Source organism: Barbus barbus (assembly GCF_936440315.1).
Source record: "Barbus barbus genome assembly, chromosome: 14".
Classification (NCBI taxonomy): Eukaryota; Metazoa; Chordata; class Actinopteri; order Cypriniformes; family Cyprinidae; genus Barbus; species Barbus barbus.
In genome coordinates, this window is record NC_136742.1 from 24,686,735 (window position 1) to 24,704,515 (window position 17,781).

Consider the following 17,781-nt stretch of genomic DNA (forward strand, 5'->3'; position numbering starts at 1 on the left):
AGAATTGTGAGTTTATATCGCACAATTCTGACTTTATATCTTGCAATTCTGACTTTATATCTCGCAATTCTGACTTTATATCTTGCAATTCTGACGTTATATCTTGCAATTCTGACTTTATATCTCGCAATTCTGAGAAAAAGTCCGAATTGTGAGTTTATATCGCGCAATTCTGACTTTATATCTTGCAATTCTGACTTTATATCTCGCAATTCTGAGAAAAAGTCCGAATTGTAAGTTTATATCGCACAATTCTGACTTTATATCTTGCAATTCTAACTTTATATCTTGCAATTCTGACTTTATATCTCGCAATTCTGAGAAAAAGTCCGAATTGTGAGTTTATATCGCGCAATTCTGACACTATATCTTGCAATTCTGACTTTATATCGTAATTCTGAGAAAAAAAGTCAGAATTGTGAGTTTATATCGCACAATTCTGACTTTATATCTTGCAATTCAGACTTTATATCTCGCAATTCTGACTTTATCCCCCAGTTTCATAGACAAGGCTTAAGGCTAGTCCCAGACTAAAGTGTAAATCTCAGATGTTTTAACTGAAAGAAACTTGCACTGACTGGTCTTAAAATATATCAGTGCCTTTGTTTTGTCTTGAGATGCACACCAGTAATGTTTTTTTCTAAGGCATGTTAATAAAAATGACAGAAATTTCCTAATTGAACAATGGCCTAATCCTGATTTAGTCTAAGCCCTGTCTGTGAAACCGGGCCTATATCTTGCAATTCTGACTTTATATCTCGCAATTCTGACTTTATATCTTGCAATTCTGACTTTATATCTTGCAATTCTGACTTTATATCTTGCAATTCTGAGAAAAAAAGTCAGAATTGGCCTAACAATGGCATAATCCTGATTTAGTCTAAGCCCTGTCTGTGAAACCGGGCCTATATCTTGCAATTCTGACTTTATATCTCGCAATTCTGACTTTATATCTTGCAATTCTGACTTTATATCTCGCAATTCTGACTTTATATCTTGCAATTCTGACTTTATATCTTGCAATTCTGACTTTATATCGCGCAATTCTGACTTTATATCTTGCAATTCTGACGTTATACCTTGCAATTCTGACTTTATATCTCGCAATTCTGAGAAAAAGTCCGAAATGTGAGTTAATATCACACAATTCTGACTTTATATCGCGCAATTCTGACTTTATATCTTGCAATTCTGACTTTATATCTTGCAATTCTGACTTTATATCTTGCAATTCTGACTTTATATCGCGCAATTATGACTTTATATCTTGAAATTATGACTTTATATCTCGCAATTCTGACTTTATATCTTGCAATTCTGACTTTATATCTCGCAATTCTGACTTTTTCAGAATTGTGAGATAAAAAGTAGCAATAACCTTTTTTTATTTTTTATTGAGTGGCGGAAATGGGCTTCCATACATAAGTCACTTGAGAAGACAGTTTTAGAAAATAACTTATAAAGGTTCGGTCTCTAATACCGTTGCTCAATGAAATTTCTAGGGCGAATCCAGTCATTAGGAATGTCCAGCATAACAGGAATGGCTCTCCTAATCACAGTAAATTTTCACTGTGGTCCCTCTAAAAGTAAAAACTTTAATGCAGAGCTTTGGCACATCAACCCCAACAATTATCAAAAATATACAGCTTATGCATTGGTCCTTTCATGTTATCATTTTGTTCGCTCTCTTTCTTGTTGTATAAATGACTGTGATATTCACATTTAAAATATATATTCATTTTATCAAAACAAATAGACAAAATATAGAATTTAATGAATTTCAGTGAGATTGCAAGGTCCTTATGTTGATAATTTATGATGACTGGCCATTTAAATCGCAGTCACTTTAAAAATAAAAAAAACAACAAAGCAATCATGCAAAGCAAACCCTTAAAACTCTTTCACAACACCACAACAGATCACAATGGCTACATTTTATCAGTACACACAAGCTTTAAAACACAATAATCATCTGTCATGTGTCTTTTATTAGTCTAAAATCATATTATGTGTTCTATTTATATAAAATCTTCACATATACTGTAAATGAACATTAGTGCACATTTAGGGGCTCTAAAAGTTACCAAAATAAGAATTAAAAGAAAACCGTGGTTTAAATGGAAAATATTTTTTTAAAGACATTCAGAAATCATGTGCTTCATTATTGTATGTTACTGCTATGACCTCAGTGTTGAACTACTACAGAGACATGAGAAACGTGTTGCACCACTTGCTGGAATGTCATAGTCATTGCGGCAGTGTGGCGGCACTGAGATCAGAGATGGAAATCCTGTGCAAAACGTGTGTGTGTGTGTGTGTGTGTGTGTGTGTGCCACAGTTGGACAGACCCTGAAGACATGAGAGTATGGAGGGTGTGAAGCATGCTTTACTTTGAGAAACCAGAGTGACCCACAACAGCATCCTAGCAAGGTGAAGTGTGTAATTTCTTTGCCACTACTAGCGCCATCTAAGACTGCAAAATTAATGATCGAGTCCAAACAGTTTTTTTCTTCCACTCCTTTTCTGTTGTTGTTCAAACTATGCTTAGAATGCAATATTTAATATTACTATGTATGTACAGTATATTCTACAGTTTTAGTCAATTGGTGTGTAAAAATATATTTTTTTATCAGTTTGTTCAAATAATGGGGCAAAAATTATAAAAATGATAGTTGATATTGCTACCACATCTTTCATCACATTGGATGGAAGGTCAATTAATTGCATTAATTCTGGAAAACAGCACAGTGCTCTGTTGTATACTGCACACTTTGCAAATGTAGTACATAAAAATATTCTAAACATCCAGAAATTTGTTAGTTAGGATGTTAGTACTACACTGCATGTATAAATCAGCAAGTGGCGTCCACTTATCTAAATATGATATAAAATTGCATATTACATCACTTTTGACAGTCTGATCAAATAAAGATTCTGGGAAATGTGGAAATGAAAGCAGTAAAAAAAAAACTTTTCTATTTGAATTATGCTATTTATTAATATTTTAAAATGCAATTTATTCCTTTGAAGACTGGATTAATGGCTGCTGAAAATTCAGCTTCACCACCAGTGAATTTGGTGGGATATCCTACAAATGTTTTACTTATACTAATTTCTGCACATGAAACCAGGATAGTTACACACTTCACCTTTAAAATCACTCTGTTGTTTCATTCATCCACCATTTTGTCTCCACTGTTCAGCCACTTGAAAACCACAACAGCACCTTCACTATCGCAGCCAGTGAGGAAGAACAGAGTTAATCACCCGCTTGCTTTTGCAAATAGTATTGTACCATGAGACAAGACATTAGTGAGAGATCGCCAACAAATCCATAATTACACTTGAGCACAATCTCTTTTTAAGCCCTACAACAACATGCCGCAGTTTGGCGGACATTCACATTGATTAGAGAACCATGCTGACAGCAGACGCAAGGCTGGCTGGGGCATAATAAACCCTATTTTAATTGTTTTTAAGGAAGTCATGTCAATACCCATCTTTTACCCTCCCAAGACAACAGACAGGCAATTACAGTACACTTCTGCTGTAATGTATGATGCCAGCCGGCCAAGCAAAACCTTGCAAAGTCACAGTAAAAAGGCTCACAGTGATGCCTCCAGGCCTCATATATACTGTATGTGCTGCTGCTCAATTCAGTTGATCTTTGCATTCAGTATGTAAAACTAAACATCAACACTTCATTTTAAAGCTATTCCTCCCATAAACCAATGTATTTTTGATGCTGAAGATGTACTTTTAAGATGACACAGTGTGAAATCTCTTTTTTAAATTTAATTGTTAATCGATAAAAATGCATTTGGCATACATATTCGTAAAGATATGTAGATGATACATTTGCACAGTGTTTCCATTTCTGGCTTGGACCCTCAATGAAGCTTAATATGTGTGCATACATTTTATACAGGCCGCCTCCTCTCACCGATGCACTTGGAGAACTTAGTCCATAGGGTCCTGGCACTGGGCGCAGTGGATCATGTCCTCGTAATAAGGCTCCACTTGAATGGTTGTGCTGTAAAAGCCAAATTTGGTCTGAAGGAGTTCAGTGGCTTCCTTTAGGACACTATGAGGGTCAGCATTCTCCTCTAAAATGGGGAGGGTAAACACGGTTTAGCCTAAATAGATGAGGCTGCACATTAAAGTTCATATATTTTTACATTTTAAAATGAATGAAAACACGAATTGCAAAAGGATTTAGGGTCATTCTCAAGTGCCATTTGTACATAGAAATTGTTAGTGCCTAGAAAATTGGGAATTCAGGAATTACATTTGCATTTCATTTCATGATATGTGTCAACTCATTCCCCTATGGAAGCCTGTTTCCGCCACTGAATAAAAAATATAAAAGGTAATTGTATCTTTTTATCTCACAATTCTGACTTTTTTTCTCATAATTGCATGATATAAACTCGCAATTCTGACTTTTTTTCTCATAATTGCATGATATAAACTCGCAATTCTGACTTTTTTTCTCATAATTGCATGATATAAACTCGCAATTCTGACTTTTTTTCTCATAATTGCATGATATAAACTCTCAATTCTGACTTTTTTTCTCATAATTGCATGATATAAACTCGCAATTCTGACTTTTTTTCTCATAATTGCATGATATAAACTCTCAATTCTGACTTTTTTTCTCATAATTGCATGATATAAACTCGCAATTCTGACTTTTTTTCTCATAATTGCATGATATAAACTTGCAATTCTGAGAACATATCAGTCTTTTTCCTCCCCTCAAAACTGGACTTTAACTCGCAATTGCGAGTTTATATCTAACAATTCTGAGAAAAAACGGGCTTTCATATTCCCCCTTCCCACTTTCAAAAAAAAATAAAAAATAGTCCTTGAGGCCAATATACTGTAACTGTAATCAAATAATACTAGTAAATAAATAAAATATTACATTCAATTTGAACCACAGGGTATAATAAATAAAAGCCAGTAAAATTTAAACCCATTAAAATGTAATGGTAAGAAATAGAGACGTGCAAATTGAAATGTAATATTCATATAAAAATAAACATTTTAAAGATATAAATACTGTAATGTTTAAATTATAATTAAAAAAATACAAAATAATACAAATCTTTTAAATATTTCATTTTAAAATTGTTTAATTTCACACTGAAATAATAGATAAAAAATTATGTACTAAATAACATGTCCTAACATGACATGAATGAGGCACAAAAAGGGCACCTTTAACATAGCTTTTAACAAGACAAATGAACAGTTATATACCAGTATAGCCATGCTGTGAAGCAGGTGTTATTTAATAAACTTACCAATAGCTATGTGAACAGACAGCAGACTCTGGCCAATGGTGAGAGCCCATAGATGTAGGCTATGCATGGCCTTCACTGCTTTCAGAGACAGCAGAACCTCCTTCACTGAATTAAACTCTATTCCTTTGGGTGCCCCTGAACACAGACACATGGCACTGAGTTTACAAGGATAGAAGCAAACCTGTCTGAGAAACTCGTAGTTTGTATTTAAAGGTGATGTGTGTCATTTTTTTTTATTATTTATACATTTTTTGGGGGGTGGGGGGGGGGGCTCTGTTTTTTGCACTTCACCTTTAAATGCAGAAAATCTGAGAAAATATACTGACATTGCATGCATATTGTAAGTGATTGAGAATAAGGTAACTGAATTATTAAATGAGAAAATTTACCCTCCATGAGAATGCGGAAGACATCTCTCAGGATGGTAATTGTGGTGACCAGGACAAACACGGAGAAGAGGAAAGTGCAAATGGGATCGGCTACTTTGTATTCTGGCTGCGTTAGAAGGTGGAGAGAGAATGAGGGTACTGATGCATTAAAGAACAAAATCAGATGGTTCTTCCCAAAGTGTCAAATTGAATTAGGCTACAAATGTCAGAAGAAACTTTCTCCACTCAAGTGCTTTCAAGAATCGTGAAAAGAATTCAGTGTCCTCTTACTTTTCAAGATAATTGAATTTAACTACCTAAAAAAAAGCATATACACCACTGTCCACCACTGAGGTTCAGTAAAGGGCTCTTATGTTCAATAAGGCATTTATTTGATCAAAATGCAGTAAAAAGAGTAATATTGACAAATACTATTACAATTGAAAATAACTTTTATTATTTGAGTATATTAAAATGGAATTTATTCCTGTGATGCCAAAGCTGAAATGTCACATGGTGCTTCAGAAATCATTCAGATTTCCTGATTTCTTGCTCAATTTCTTATTATCAATGTTGAAAACAGTTGTGCTGCTTAATTATTTAGTAGAGACTGTGATACATTCTTGATCTTCTGATTCATTGGCACGTGGAAGCTAATTGGACCGAATGCCATTGTATACTGGGCTTTAAGGGTTTAAAAGAGGTAAGACACATTTAATTCTTTATGTCAGTGTTCATTTACCCTGAAGTAGATAATGATGGCGGCCACCATCACTCCAAAGCTCTGTAAGAGATCCCCCAAAACATGAATAAATGCTGCTCTGATGCTGGTGTTCCCATGATTACCCAGGAGGCTGTGGGAGTGGCCATGGCTGACAGGGCTCATCCCGTTCTCATCAATCTTGTGGTAGCCTGAACCGTGACTGTGAAAGGTCGTGGAATGGTGTAGAATATAGGCCATTCTGGAATATAAACAATAATGCACACAAAAGCATATCAATTTAACAAAATTTTAGTTTTACTGTTTCATTTTTTCAGATATCTGTCCATTCCACAATTGCTCGTTAAATATCGGAATTTTGACTTTATTTCTAATAATTGAGATTCTATATATAAATAATGATAAAGTTTGATGTCAAATTTTGACAAAGCCTTTTTTGAAATTTTGAAATAAACTTTGAAAAGCTTGAGGTTTGAAGAGAGAAAAAGTTTTAGCACATTGCTAGCATGTTTCTAGCATGAATTAGCATATTGCATGATTTAGTGTGTTGCTAACATTGGTCTCAGAAGAAGCGGCAGCAGCAGCAGCATCTTCTATAGATTTGTCAAGCCAACATAATATTTTTATACCAAAACTTACTATTACAACTTTAGCTTCTTATAATTCCAGTGTCCGTCTACTCACATGATGTTGACCACCACTGCACAACCTGAGGTGATGAGCATCACATGGCCTTCGATTTCGTAATCATTTTTTACTACCCTCTCAATGGCAAGATACACCAGCACCCCAGTCACGATCCAGATGGACATCGCAGATATCAGAGCTCCCAGAATCTCTGTGAGATGTTCATTTGAGACAAATATGGTTTGGCATCACAGCTGGATGTAGCAAAGTCTTAAAATCTGCTTTAGAGAGTAGTAATGACTTAAAGTTCAGTCTGCTTCTCATCTAAAGCTATCCCAGAACTTCAAAAGGTGTAGAATATAGCACAACAATAATGTATTGATTTCTTTTTTGATATTTTTATGCTGATTTTGGTGCTTGATAGACAAATGTGTTCACTATGAACTTAATTTTAATGGAAACAAACAACATCATGAAGGTGAGCAAAAATGTTCTCCTTTTTCGTGTGTGTGTTGGGGGGGGGGGGGGGTTTAATTGATATGCATGATTTAGATTTAACATTTTCAACTTCAACAATGAATGTAAAATGTATTTTATAGGATTGAGATGGACACTCTGGGATGGACTAACCTGATCTGTGCCAGCCAAAGTTCATTATCTTGGTTGGTGGTCTTGAGGAGATCCACAAGGAGAAAAGACTGACCATCATACTGCCAAAATCCGTCAGAAGGTGGGCTGCATCGGTCATAATGGCCAAGCTGTGGGCTAGATAACCACCTGCATCACAAGAACTAATGGTTAGCAAGTCGGACTTGTAACCGGAAGGTTGTGGGTTCGAGTCTCAGGTCCAGCAGGAATTGGCGGTGGGGGGAGTGAATGTCCAGCGCTTTCTTGCACCCTCAATACCATAACTGAGGTGAGAGCAAGGCACCGAACCCCCAACTGCTCCGTGGGTGCCGCAGCAATATAGTTGCCCACTGCTCCGGGTGTGTGTTCACAGTGTGTATGTGTTCACTACTGTGTGTGTGCACTTGGATGCAGAGCACAAATTCCGAGTATCACAATTCCAGTACACTTCATAAATCATTTGTAGTTTGAAAGAAAGAATGACTCATAATTATTTTTAAAGTGTACTTGAATTGTGAATGCTGATTTGAACAAAAAAGTGCTGTACAGGCTGAACAAAACACAGAAAAGTGATTATCATATTTAATATGAGTCGAGGACTGGTTTTGATCCAGCATTTTTCAAGTCATTTTGTGCTACAATGACAAATTCCAAGCCTTCCAAGATGTAGATGAATTTGTTTCTTCAGCAGAACAAATATGAATAAATGTAGCATTACGTCACTTGCTAACCAGTGGATCCTCTGCAGTGAATGGGTGCCGTCAGAATGAGAGTCCAAACAGCTGATAAAAACATCACAATAATCCACAAGTAATCCACACAACTCCAGTCCATCAATTAATGTCTTTTGAAGTAAGAAGCTGCATGTTTGTGTTTTAACTTTAAAGCATTGCTTCTGGCCACAACGAGTCCATAATCCATAATAATAACATTTCCTCTGGTGAAGAAGTCCATCCACTGTTGTCCTCTCACATAAAAATCTCTCCAACATATCAGTTTAGATTGGTTAGAACTGTTTTCACTTGTAATCGGTGCTTGATCTGTGCATATTTCTCTCCTGAATCAGACGAGTAGACTTTTTCACTGGAGAAAGCAATGTTATGGATAGAAGATCTTAATGATGGATTTGTTTATTACTGGAGTTGTGTGGATTATTGTGATGTTTTTATCAGCTGTTTGGACTCCTTCTGACGGCACCCATTCACTACAGAGGATCTATTGGTGAGCAAGTACCATGATGCTCCAAATTTTTCCCCAAAAAATTAATCTGTTCCGATGAAGAAACAAAGTCATCTACATCTTGGATGGCCTGAGGGTATGTAAATTTTCAGCAACTTTTCATTTTTGTGTGAACTACTCGGTGGTAAAACATTGCCTTAACTTTGATGTGCTTTTAATGTAGGATATCACATTTATGAAAATTAGATTTAGATTTATGCTAATTCTTCAAAAAGTCTGGCTTCATCATATTAGTAAACGCTATACTTTTTCCAAAAAGGCACAGTATTCTTACCTATAACTTCTCCAATCATGAAAATCAGACAGACTATGGAGGCGATGTACAGTTTCTTCTTTGCTATGAGTTTCTCATGGCTCTCATCGAATGCTGCTTTTTTCCCATGGCAATGTGTTCCAACGGGCCTCTTCAGCTCGATAGCACCAGCCATATCGCCATTTCCCAAAGGCAAGTTTGGACAACTTTCTTTGGAACCTGAGAATTCACTGTGAGAACAACACATGTGCAGTGACACCATTATAAATCAGCCATCACACAGATACTTTAATACCTGTTTTTGGTTCTGTCTTATCAGGGAGTTATAGAAATAAAATGTGCAAACATCATATCATGTAAATCGCCTGTGGCCCAAAATGCTGGGATCCAGCATTCGTAACAGATGTGTGTGTGTGTGTGTGTATATATACATTTTTTAGATTTATATTTTTTTATTATATTTTATATATAATATAATTATATATAAAAATCATATGTATAAGTGCTTTGTAGAGGAAAATATTGTTTGTAAATACACAGCGCATGCCATGAGGACACAGAGCAGAGTTTAAATCTGCTGACATGATCGGTTTTGGCCCTTCTGTGTTGTGTGTTGATGAGAGACGCTATGATGGGGCTAATGGGGCGGAGAGCGCAATCTCGGTGCGCATGAGATAACCGGAGTACTGCATCACGCGCGCACGAGCGCTGCTGCTGAACGGAGGCAGTCGAGTGGAACACGGCGTCTGTTTAATCACCCCACCGGGACACAGACATGATACACTAGATGAGGTTTTTTTTCTTTTGTGCAGACAAGCATAGGCCTACATACAACACACACTGTTTTTTCTTCTTCTGATCTCCTGACACAATGAAATTGAGACTACTCTGACTTCATAATCAGAATTCATTTGCAGTTGAGTATTATTAAAATATAACTGTATGCCTATAATGTAATAGTGCTGAAATTAGGAAGTGTGCAGAGATTTATTTGCATGAGAAATGTGAATGGAAACTAATCATTTAAAAAAAAAATCCTGTTCCCAATTTAGAAAAAAGACATTTTACCTGACTGTATCTACGTTTTTCAAAGTAGTGTACTCTAGAAATGTGGGGTTTGTAAATAAAGAAATAATAATAGAACAGTAAAATGTTGTTATAATCGCGTTTTTATAAGTAAAACCACAAGGCACCTTATCTTTTACGATTTAAATGGTCAATATTAATTCCTAGAGGAATCAGTTAGCCTATTATTAACTGTAAATGTGCATTTTTTTATTATAATGTTGGATAACAACCAAGAGTTGTCAATATTTTTGAAAGTAGATTAGTAGCCTTTGAATACAGCTGGCACCAATGGCCCCTAATGCTCAAAACACCACCGTATTTTTGTATTTTTTTTTTAACAATGAATTTCTGGCAACCACAGCTGGCATGCAGGTTTAACAACATTTATAGTATGTTTTAATAAGACAGTGTATGTCCCTCTTCTAATCTAACACTATTTCCTCTATTTATTGAATTCATAAAATGCTCTTTAGTGGTAAGGTGCATATGGAGATGTTTAGTTTGGCAGAAGGTTTTCGGCTGAAACATGCTGTCGATCTTGTGGCAGTGCAGCTTTAATATTATACGCCTCACTGGATCAAGACTGTTGTGCTGTGATGTTCTGTAACATGGTTTGTTGGTCGATGAATAAAAAACAATAGCCTAATAATAGTAATAAGTATAGTTAAAAATAGCGAGCTTTTATCATATCGCGTGCAAAATGATAGCCAGGCTGTTTTTAAATTTGAGAAAACATAAAACAGAATATACCCACTGTCTGAGGAGTAACACCACCTAATTCTGGATAGCATATACTTCTTAGGTGCCCTTGTTCCAAGTCCTTCGATATTTGTTGACCTGTTGATGTAGCATTACGCACTATTTTTGAAAATACCTTTTTGTTAATGTAATATATCACCAAGCTAAATAGATAAATGATCCTTTATTTGTTTCCTTTATCTAAATTCATCCTGAATTTGCATGTGCTCGCGCCATTTCTCACTCAAGACCACAATCCAACTGGAAACAGCAGCCTGTTCATTTCAATTCACTGCACACAACTTGAAATTGATTTCTAAGGCTATATAACATTTGCTCAATCGCTTGTGATAACTATCGCCTGACTTTTACTCATTTTATCGTGCAGTGTTGCATATGTTCAGAATAAAACTGTGCAATGAAATGTTCTATATTTACGCATTTTACTGCAATATTTCCTCGACATCATATAATATCATATAATCATATAATACTGTTCCTCTGCATCATCCTAAATATTTTATACAGCTTTGGTAAAAAAAAAAAGAAAAAAAAAAGAGTTGTGTTAAGTGACACTATTAACAAGAGTATTTCCACCATTTGCATTTAAATATTTAAAAAAATTTCACCTATTTAAAACGCATTGTGTAGTTTTTTGTGTAATTGTCATATTTTCGTATTATTCATGATAAATACTGACTAAGTTTCGTTACGAATTGATCTATTATTTATGTCTGAACCAAAATTCTGAGTAAAATATTTCTTCGTCTGACGAAAATCAAAAAATGTATTACCACCAGGAAGCTGCTTATAATTAGGAGTAATTGGGAGCATAATATTTAAATAACATAATATTAATTTTCTTAAACATGTATATGTTATCATTGAGTTCACGTTGGTCTTGTTTAGTATTAACAACTGAAGTGAATCTGTCCATGGTGCTGAAACTGAAACTTGCTTGCTTTAGGATCATTTTAGTGGTGCAGAGGAAGAGAAAGGGTCTATGAAGAGTTTGATAACAATTATGTTTTTTCATCTGATTTTCATGACTTTAAGAAACACTGGGAAGCTTAGCCCATATGGAAGCCATGCTATGTAGACTACGTTCATTCTTCTGCTCACTAAACATCCCTGAGGCCATTGCTCAAAAAGGCTACTGTCCAAAATGAACTCAAGCATAGATTTATTATTATTTATAATTAAACATCTCACGCACTGCATGCTTAACAAATGCATATTATAATTTACATCTGTATTCAGAATAAACATGGATGGCTTTCATGAGGTAGCTAAGACTTTTGAATTAGTGGAATGTGGAAATATCAGGTCTGTAATGTCCATTTCCATTTTGGAAAGATTTATATATTCTCAATAAGACCTAACTATTTAAATTGCCATTTTATTACTATTAGCCTATTATTAATAAATGTTTGATTCTCCAAACAGTGCTACACAACATGATAAATTTTATAATTCTGATCTTTAATTGTGCACCAATTTCCAGACCATGCATTTTCGAATCTCACTAATATCTCCCAAATTATTATTATTTGATAAATAATTGAAATAGATTAATATCTTACCTGTTAAGTTTTAAGGAGTATATTTTGGCATTTCTTTCGTTGATGAGATGGGATTTCTCTGAAGACGGTGGAGGATCCATGGTCCTGTGCAGCTTCAGTGACCAGTGAAAAAACGAATTAATAATAAAAAAATGTGTTTTTAATTAGACGGCAAAATAAGAATTCTTCCCAGGCATTTTCGAAGGATTCAAGAATTGAGTGAAAGCACTCAATGCATCAGATCCACGGAAAAGAGAAAACAAGCTTGCAGTCAGTAATTCCGATGCTGTATGCGGAGTGGGCAAACTTGGCTGTGGGTGAGATCGGATGCATCTGGTGCAGAAGAGTCTGGTCAACACGTGTACGAATCTTATTATGGACAAGGCATGGTTATTAATATTCATAAGCTAAAGGTAGGCTTATAAAAGCAACGTTATTATTAGAAATGTAATATTCAAAAGCCAGTCGTTCGCCATTGGAGAGCTACCAAGCAGCGTCACCAGGACATAATTAATAATTCCGAGGTAATCCTTCGCTGTTGTAGGATTGGCAAGGGGCGGCAGCGCATGTTTTACGCGAATGAAGTCTGCGTCTGATGGGAATGAATGAGTCTGCATAGTGTTTGGAACAAATCATGTGCTGCAAAGGGGTGTAGCCTACATGTATGTAAAACAAAATGACAACTTTTGGCCTACAAAAATGTAGAAAGGACGTCTTTACGCAACCAGATAAGAGTGCGCACAAACCGGCTCACAGGCATTGTTTTAAACATCGTTTTAAACGCTTAGACTAAAATAAAATGTAAAGAAAGTGAGATAATTGATCTCTTAACCTCCAAATAAAAATAATCGACTAATTGTTGTCTATTAGAATTTAGCAGTTTACACACACACCTGTATACCTACCTATAAATGGAAATAAACGTGGACGCCCTCAGATTTAATAATTTTTTCGATATATTATAAAGAAACATGTAGTTAAACAAAATAACAAAAACTGTGAAATAGTAATATGTAGCATTATAAAGCGTATTAATATATATCAAAAACAAGCAAAGATCAATCGTATTTTTTATTTTTATTTTATTTTTTATTGCTTAAACATACAAAACACCTATTAACAACAGTCAGAAAATTCTTAATACAATAAAAAAAGTCCAAATAGCAGCATAACAAAAAATACAGATAAACAAAATAAACATAACAGGAAAACCAAGAAAGAAAAAACTAATAAATAATACAGTAATATAATACAACGGGCTTAATCATCAAAAAAAACACCTTTAAGGCCACATAGTTTAAGGGCTTTTTCAGAACGCATGATCTTCAAGGATTTGGCGCCACCGTAAGCATGACGCAAACGCACTTCCGGACATGCGTTTCCGCTCGTTAGCGGCACACAAACATGGCGATGACAGCGAGCCAAAGTGATGTTCAGGTGCAACAGAAAGAAGGAGAAGAGGATGATCCATCGATGTCTAGATCTGACAGGTGAGCAGATCAAGTTCCTGTCGAGCTCTGTTAATGTGATCAGTGCGTGATCCGGTTAATAAATAAAGGGCAGTGTCGGGTTGATCAGAGGCTACAGTTCAGCAATCGACGCGAGTGTTTACACAGTTTATCTGCTACTGTCCGTCTCATTTGGACAGGTTTAGATCTCGAGCATAGAGAATGAGCAGAACAGACGCGCTTGTGTTTCTGGAGCTGCTGGCGTGGCACATCTGAAGCTCACTTCAATGCAAAAGGCATGTGACGAGAGACTATTGCATCTAATATATATACGACAGTATTAATTTATTTTTAATACTAATAGTTCATATTGTCCACTTTTGTTGTCAAAAAGCAAAAAACATTGCTGAACTCTGTGTTTATATTAACGGTAATTGAGCATGAAGTTTAAGTGTGTTTGGGGTCAGTAAGATTTTATTATTTTTTTAAATAAATAGTCTCTTATGATCACCAAGGCTGCAGTTAATTAATTTAAAAATATTGTAAAAACAGTAAGAAGTATTGCATTAAATTGTAATATTATTACAATTAAAAATAACTGTTTTCTGTTTTAATATATTTTAAAATGTAATTTATTCCTGTGATGGCAAAGCTAAATTACTCCAGTCTTCGGTGTATCCTTCATTAATCATTCTAATATACTTATAATAATGTGCATTTCTTATTATAAATATTGAAAATATTTGTACTGCTTATTTTTGTGGAAAATGTGATTTTTCTTTTTCCTTTTTTCTTTTTATTTAAATTTTTTTATCAATAGAAAGTTCCAAAGAACAGCATTTGATTTCTGAAATATTTTGTAACATTACTGTCACTTTTGTTTAATTTATTATATCCTTACTTAATAAAAGTGTACATTTATTGAAAAAAAAATCATAGTGACCCCAAACTTTGAACAGGGCCTGTATTCTTAAAGATTCTAGGTTAAAGGTCTTAAAGGTTCCTAATTTATCTTAAAAATGTCTAACTAGGAGTCTTAGTTCAAAAGTGATTCAGGACCAATCTGAGAGCAACTCTGAGCGAGGAAAAGACAAAAACTTGTATCTCAGTGAGGAGGCGGGGCTGACCCCGTTGCAAGCTATGACACATTCTTTTGAAGACTGTGATTGGTTGGTTGTCCAAGAAGGAAATAAAAGAGCACTTTTAAGAGTAGGGTCTATTATAAGCCTTCACTTTGAAACTACAGGTGTAATTTGTCCTGTTTTACCATTTCTCTCTCTCTCTCTCTCTCTCTCTCTCTCTCTCTCTCTCTCTCTCTCTCTCTCTCACATATATATATGTGTGTGTGACAGAAATATCATATACATTACATGTAAAAAGTTTGAAGTAATTTACATTTTTTTTTATTTCTCATGTTAGCCAATACTGCATTTATTTGATCAAAAAACAGTAATATTGTGAAATTTAATTTAGTCCTGTGATGGAAAGGTTTAATTTTCTGTAGTAATAACAGTATTCAGTGACATATGATTCTTCAGAAATCATTCTAATACGCTGCTTTGGTGCTCAGTTATTATCAATTATTATAGGTGCACTGTTATTAGTAATTGTTCTTATAAGTGTCAATATATAATATACTATATTGCCAAAAGTATTGGGTCACCCCCTTCTAATGAACAGGTTTGACTACTTTAGTAATTTCCATGAGTACAAACCTTAATTTTAAAGCATATAAGGATATTCTAGGGAATTGTGTGCTTCTAAATTTATAGCAACAGTTTGGACAGGACCCTTTTCTATTCTAACATGGCAATGCCTCTGTGTATAAGGCACGGTTCAAAAATACATGATTGATTCAGTCAGTGTGGGAGAACTTGACTGGTCTGCATAAAGCCAAGTCCTAATCCCAGCTGGACAAACCATACATCAATGGAAAGTTTATTTATTCAGCTTATATATAAATCTCAATTTTGAAAAAATGACATTTAAGACTGGTTTTGTGGTCCAGGGTCACATATTGTATTGAGGTCTAAATGTCTTGAGCCCTTGAGCATTAGAATGATAATGTGACCCTGAAGACTGGAGTAATGGCTGCTGAAAAAAAAAATCAGCTTTGCCATCACAAGAAAAAAATATTTTAAAATATATTAAAACAGAAAGCAGTTATTGTAAATTGTATTAATATTTCACAATGTTACTTTAATTTGGTCAAATAAATGCAGCCTTGAGGATAAGATACGTCTTTCAAAAGCATTTAAAATCATAATTACTCTAAACTTATGATTAGTAGTGTATATTAAGGAAAAATACATATTTCCTTTACTGTTTCACAAAATTTCTCATATTCCTTGTATTCCTTTAAAAAAATCTAACGAATCAGCAAAATGTGTATAAGACATCACACCACCTACAATAGAATTTCATGTGAACTATGCTTAATCCATGTAAGCCTAGTCTGTGAGTCAAAGCAAACATCCTGACATTTTCAGCACTGCCATTGTGTAATGGACTATACTTCACATTGATGATTCATTAGCGTCAGTGAGTGTCCAGTGTCGGTCCATGTGATGAGAGCCTTACTCAAATGAGGCTCCAGGTTTGACTGAGCAGATGTGTGGCTTCCTGGACAGGATATAAAGAAAGATCTTAGTCCCTCTCCCACACTAACAGAAAGCATCATATGAGCAGCTCTTTCTGAGGGCATCATAAAGACCCAGATTCCCTGAAGCTCTCTATGAAACAGTGTTTAATAGCTGTGCTCTGGTCAGATGGGGCCGTTCAAGATTTCAAAGGCATGTCTGATGGCAGTATGGACACTCGCACTTACCTTTCGCTCTGTTAATTGATAATTGATCAGTTATTGATGATTGTTAATTGAGCTTGTGTGACATTAAAAAATGTTTGCACATTCTGTTTCCTAAATGGCTGTGGCTCTTTAAACAAATCCTATTGTGTTTAACGTGCATTTATTTATTTATTTAATTTTGTGGTAGTGGCGAGGATTCTCTCGATGGCCTTATGACACACAGATGTCCCCTGACCCCTTCGCTGTCCCCACGGAAACGGACCACCAGCCAAAGCAAAACAGAGCCTCCACTTCTGAGGACGAATAAGAGGACAATCTACACCGCAGGACGTCCACCCTGGTACAATGTTACTGGGACCACCTTTAAAGAAGCTTTTGTAATAGGTACAACATATATGCATGCCTTCTATTTGATCACTACAAATCAGTCTTATTATGTAAAGTGCAGTGAATTAGTACCATCTTATGAAAACATGGCACAATAAGACGTTTATCAAGAAAGTTAAGTGGGTATATTTAAGGTTTCATATTGTATTAATACAACTGGACAGTAATTGGATAAAGCAGCATAAATATAAAATGGAGTATAAATTAAAAAAAAACTTGAGACTAATACAGAATATGTAAATAAATGATTTGATTATATATTTGCAGAATATTGAGATTGCTTTCTCTACATTTGAGGCATGAACTATGCACTACTGTTCAAAAGTTTGGGGTCAGTAAAATTTGATAATTTTTGGGGAAATAAATAGTCTCTTATGATCACCAAGGCTGCAGTTAATTAATTTAAAAATACTGTAAAAAAACTGTAATAACTATTACATTACAGAATTTAGTTTCTTGGAGCAACTCTTAGCACTAAGATTTTTCATGAATACGGGCCCAGTAGTTTATATATCTTAAAGCAAGGTTTAAATCTTTTGTGAAACTTTTTGTATTGAATGCCTGAAGGCTTACATTTTTGTCATGTGTGAGAAGATGAGCTCTGACAGGACTGAGCTCTGAGGTC

General features: G+C 35.0%; 1 protein-coding gene and 1 pseudogene across 2 annotated transcripts in view; one reads left to right on the forward strand and one right to left on the reverse strand.

Moving 5' to 3' along the window:
- Window positions 1–3,960: 3,960 nt before the first annotated feature.
- Window positions 3,961–12,616, reverse strand: LOC306879878 (proton-coupled zinc antiporter SLC30A2-like; the record flags this gene model as incomplete). The annotated part of the gene is made up of 8 exons (XM_079433105.1): window positions 3,961–4,106; window positions 5,313–5,447; window positions 5,702–5,807; window positions 6,423–6,642; window positions 7,086–7,239; window positions 7,659–7,805; window positions 9,169–9,377; window positions 12,537–12,616. 8 exons carry the CDS (start codon window positions 12,614–12,616, stop codon window positions 3,961–3,963), a joined length of 1,197 nt encoding a protein of 398 aa, XP_079289231.1.
- Window positions 12,617–13,888: 1,272 nt separating this feature from the next.
- The window catches only part of LOC306880278 (uridine-cytidine kinase-like 1), a 30,460-nt pseudogene continuing 26,567 nt past the window's right edge, over window positions 13,889–17,781 (forward strand). The window contains exons 1-2 of the transcript XR_013785888.1: window positions 13,889–14,005; window positions 16,957–17,153. The product of XR_013785888.1 is annotated as a uridine-cytidine kinase-like 1 (transcript). The remainder of the gene's footprint in view (window positions 14,006–16,956; window positions 17,154–17,781) is intronic.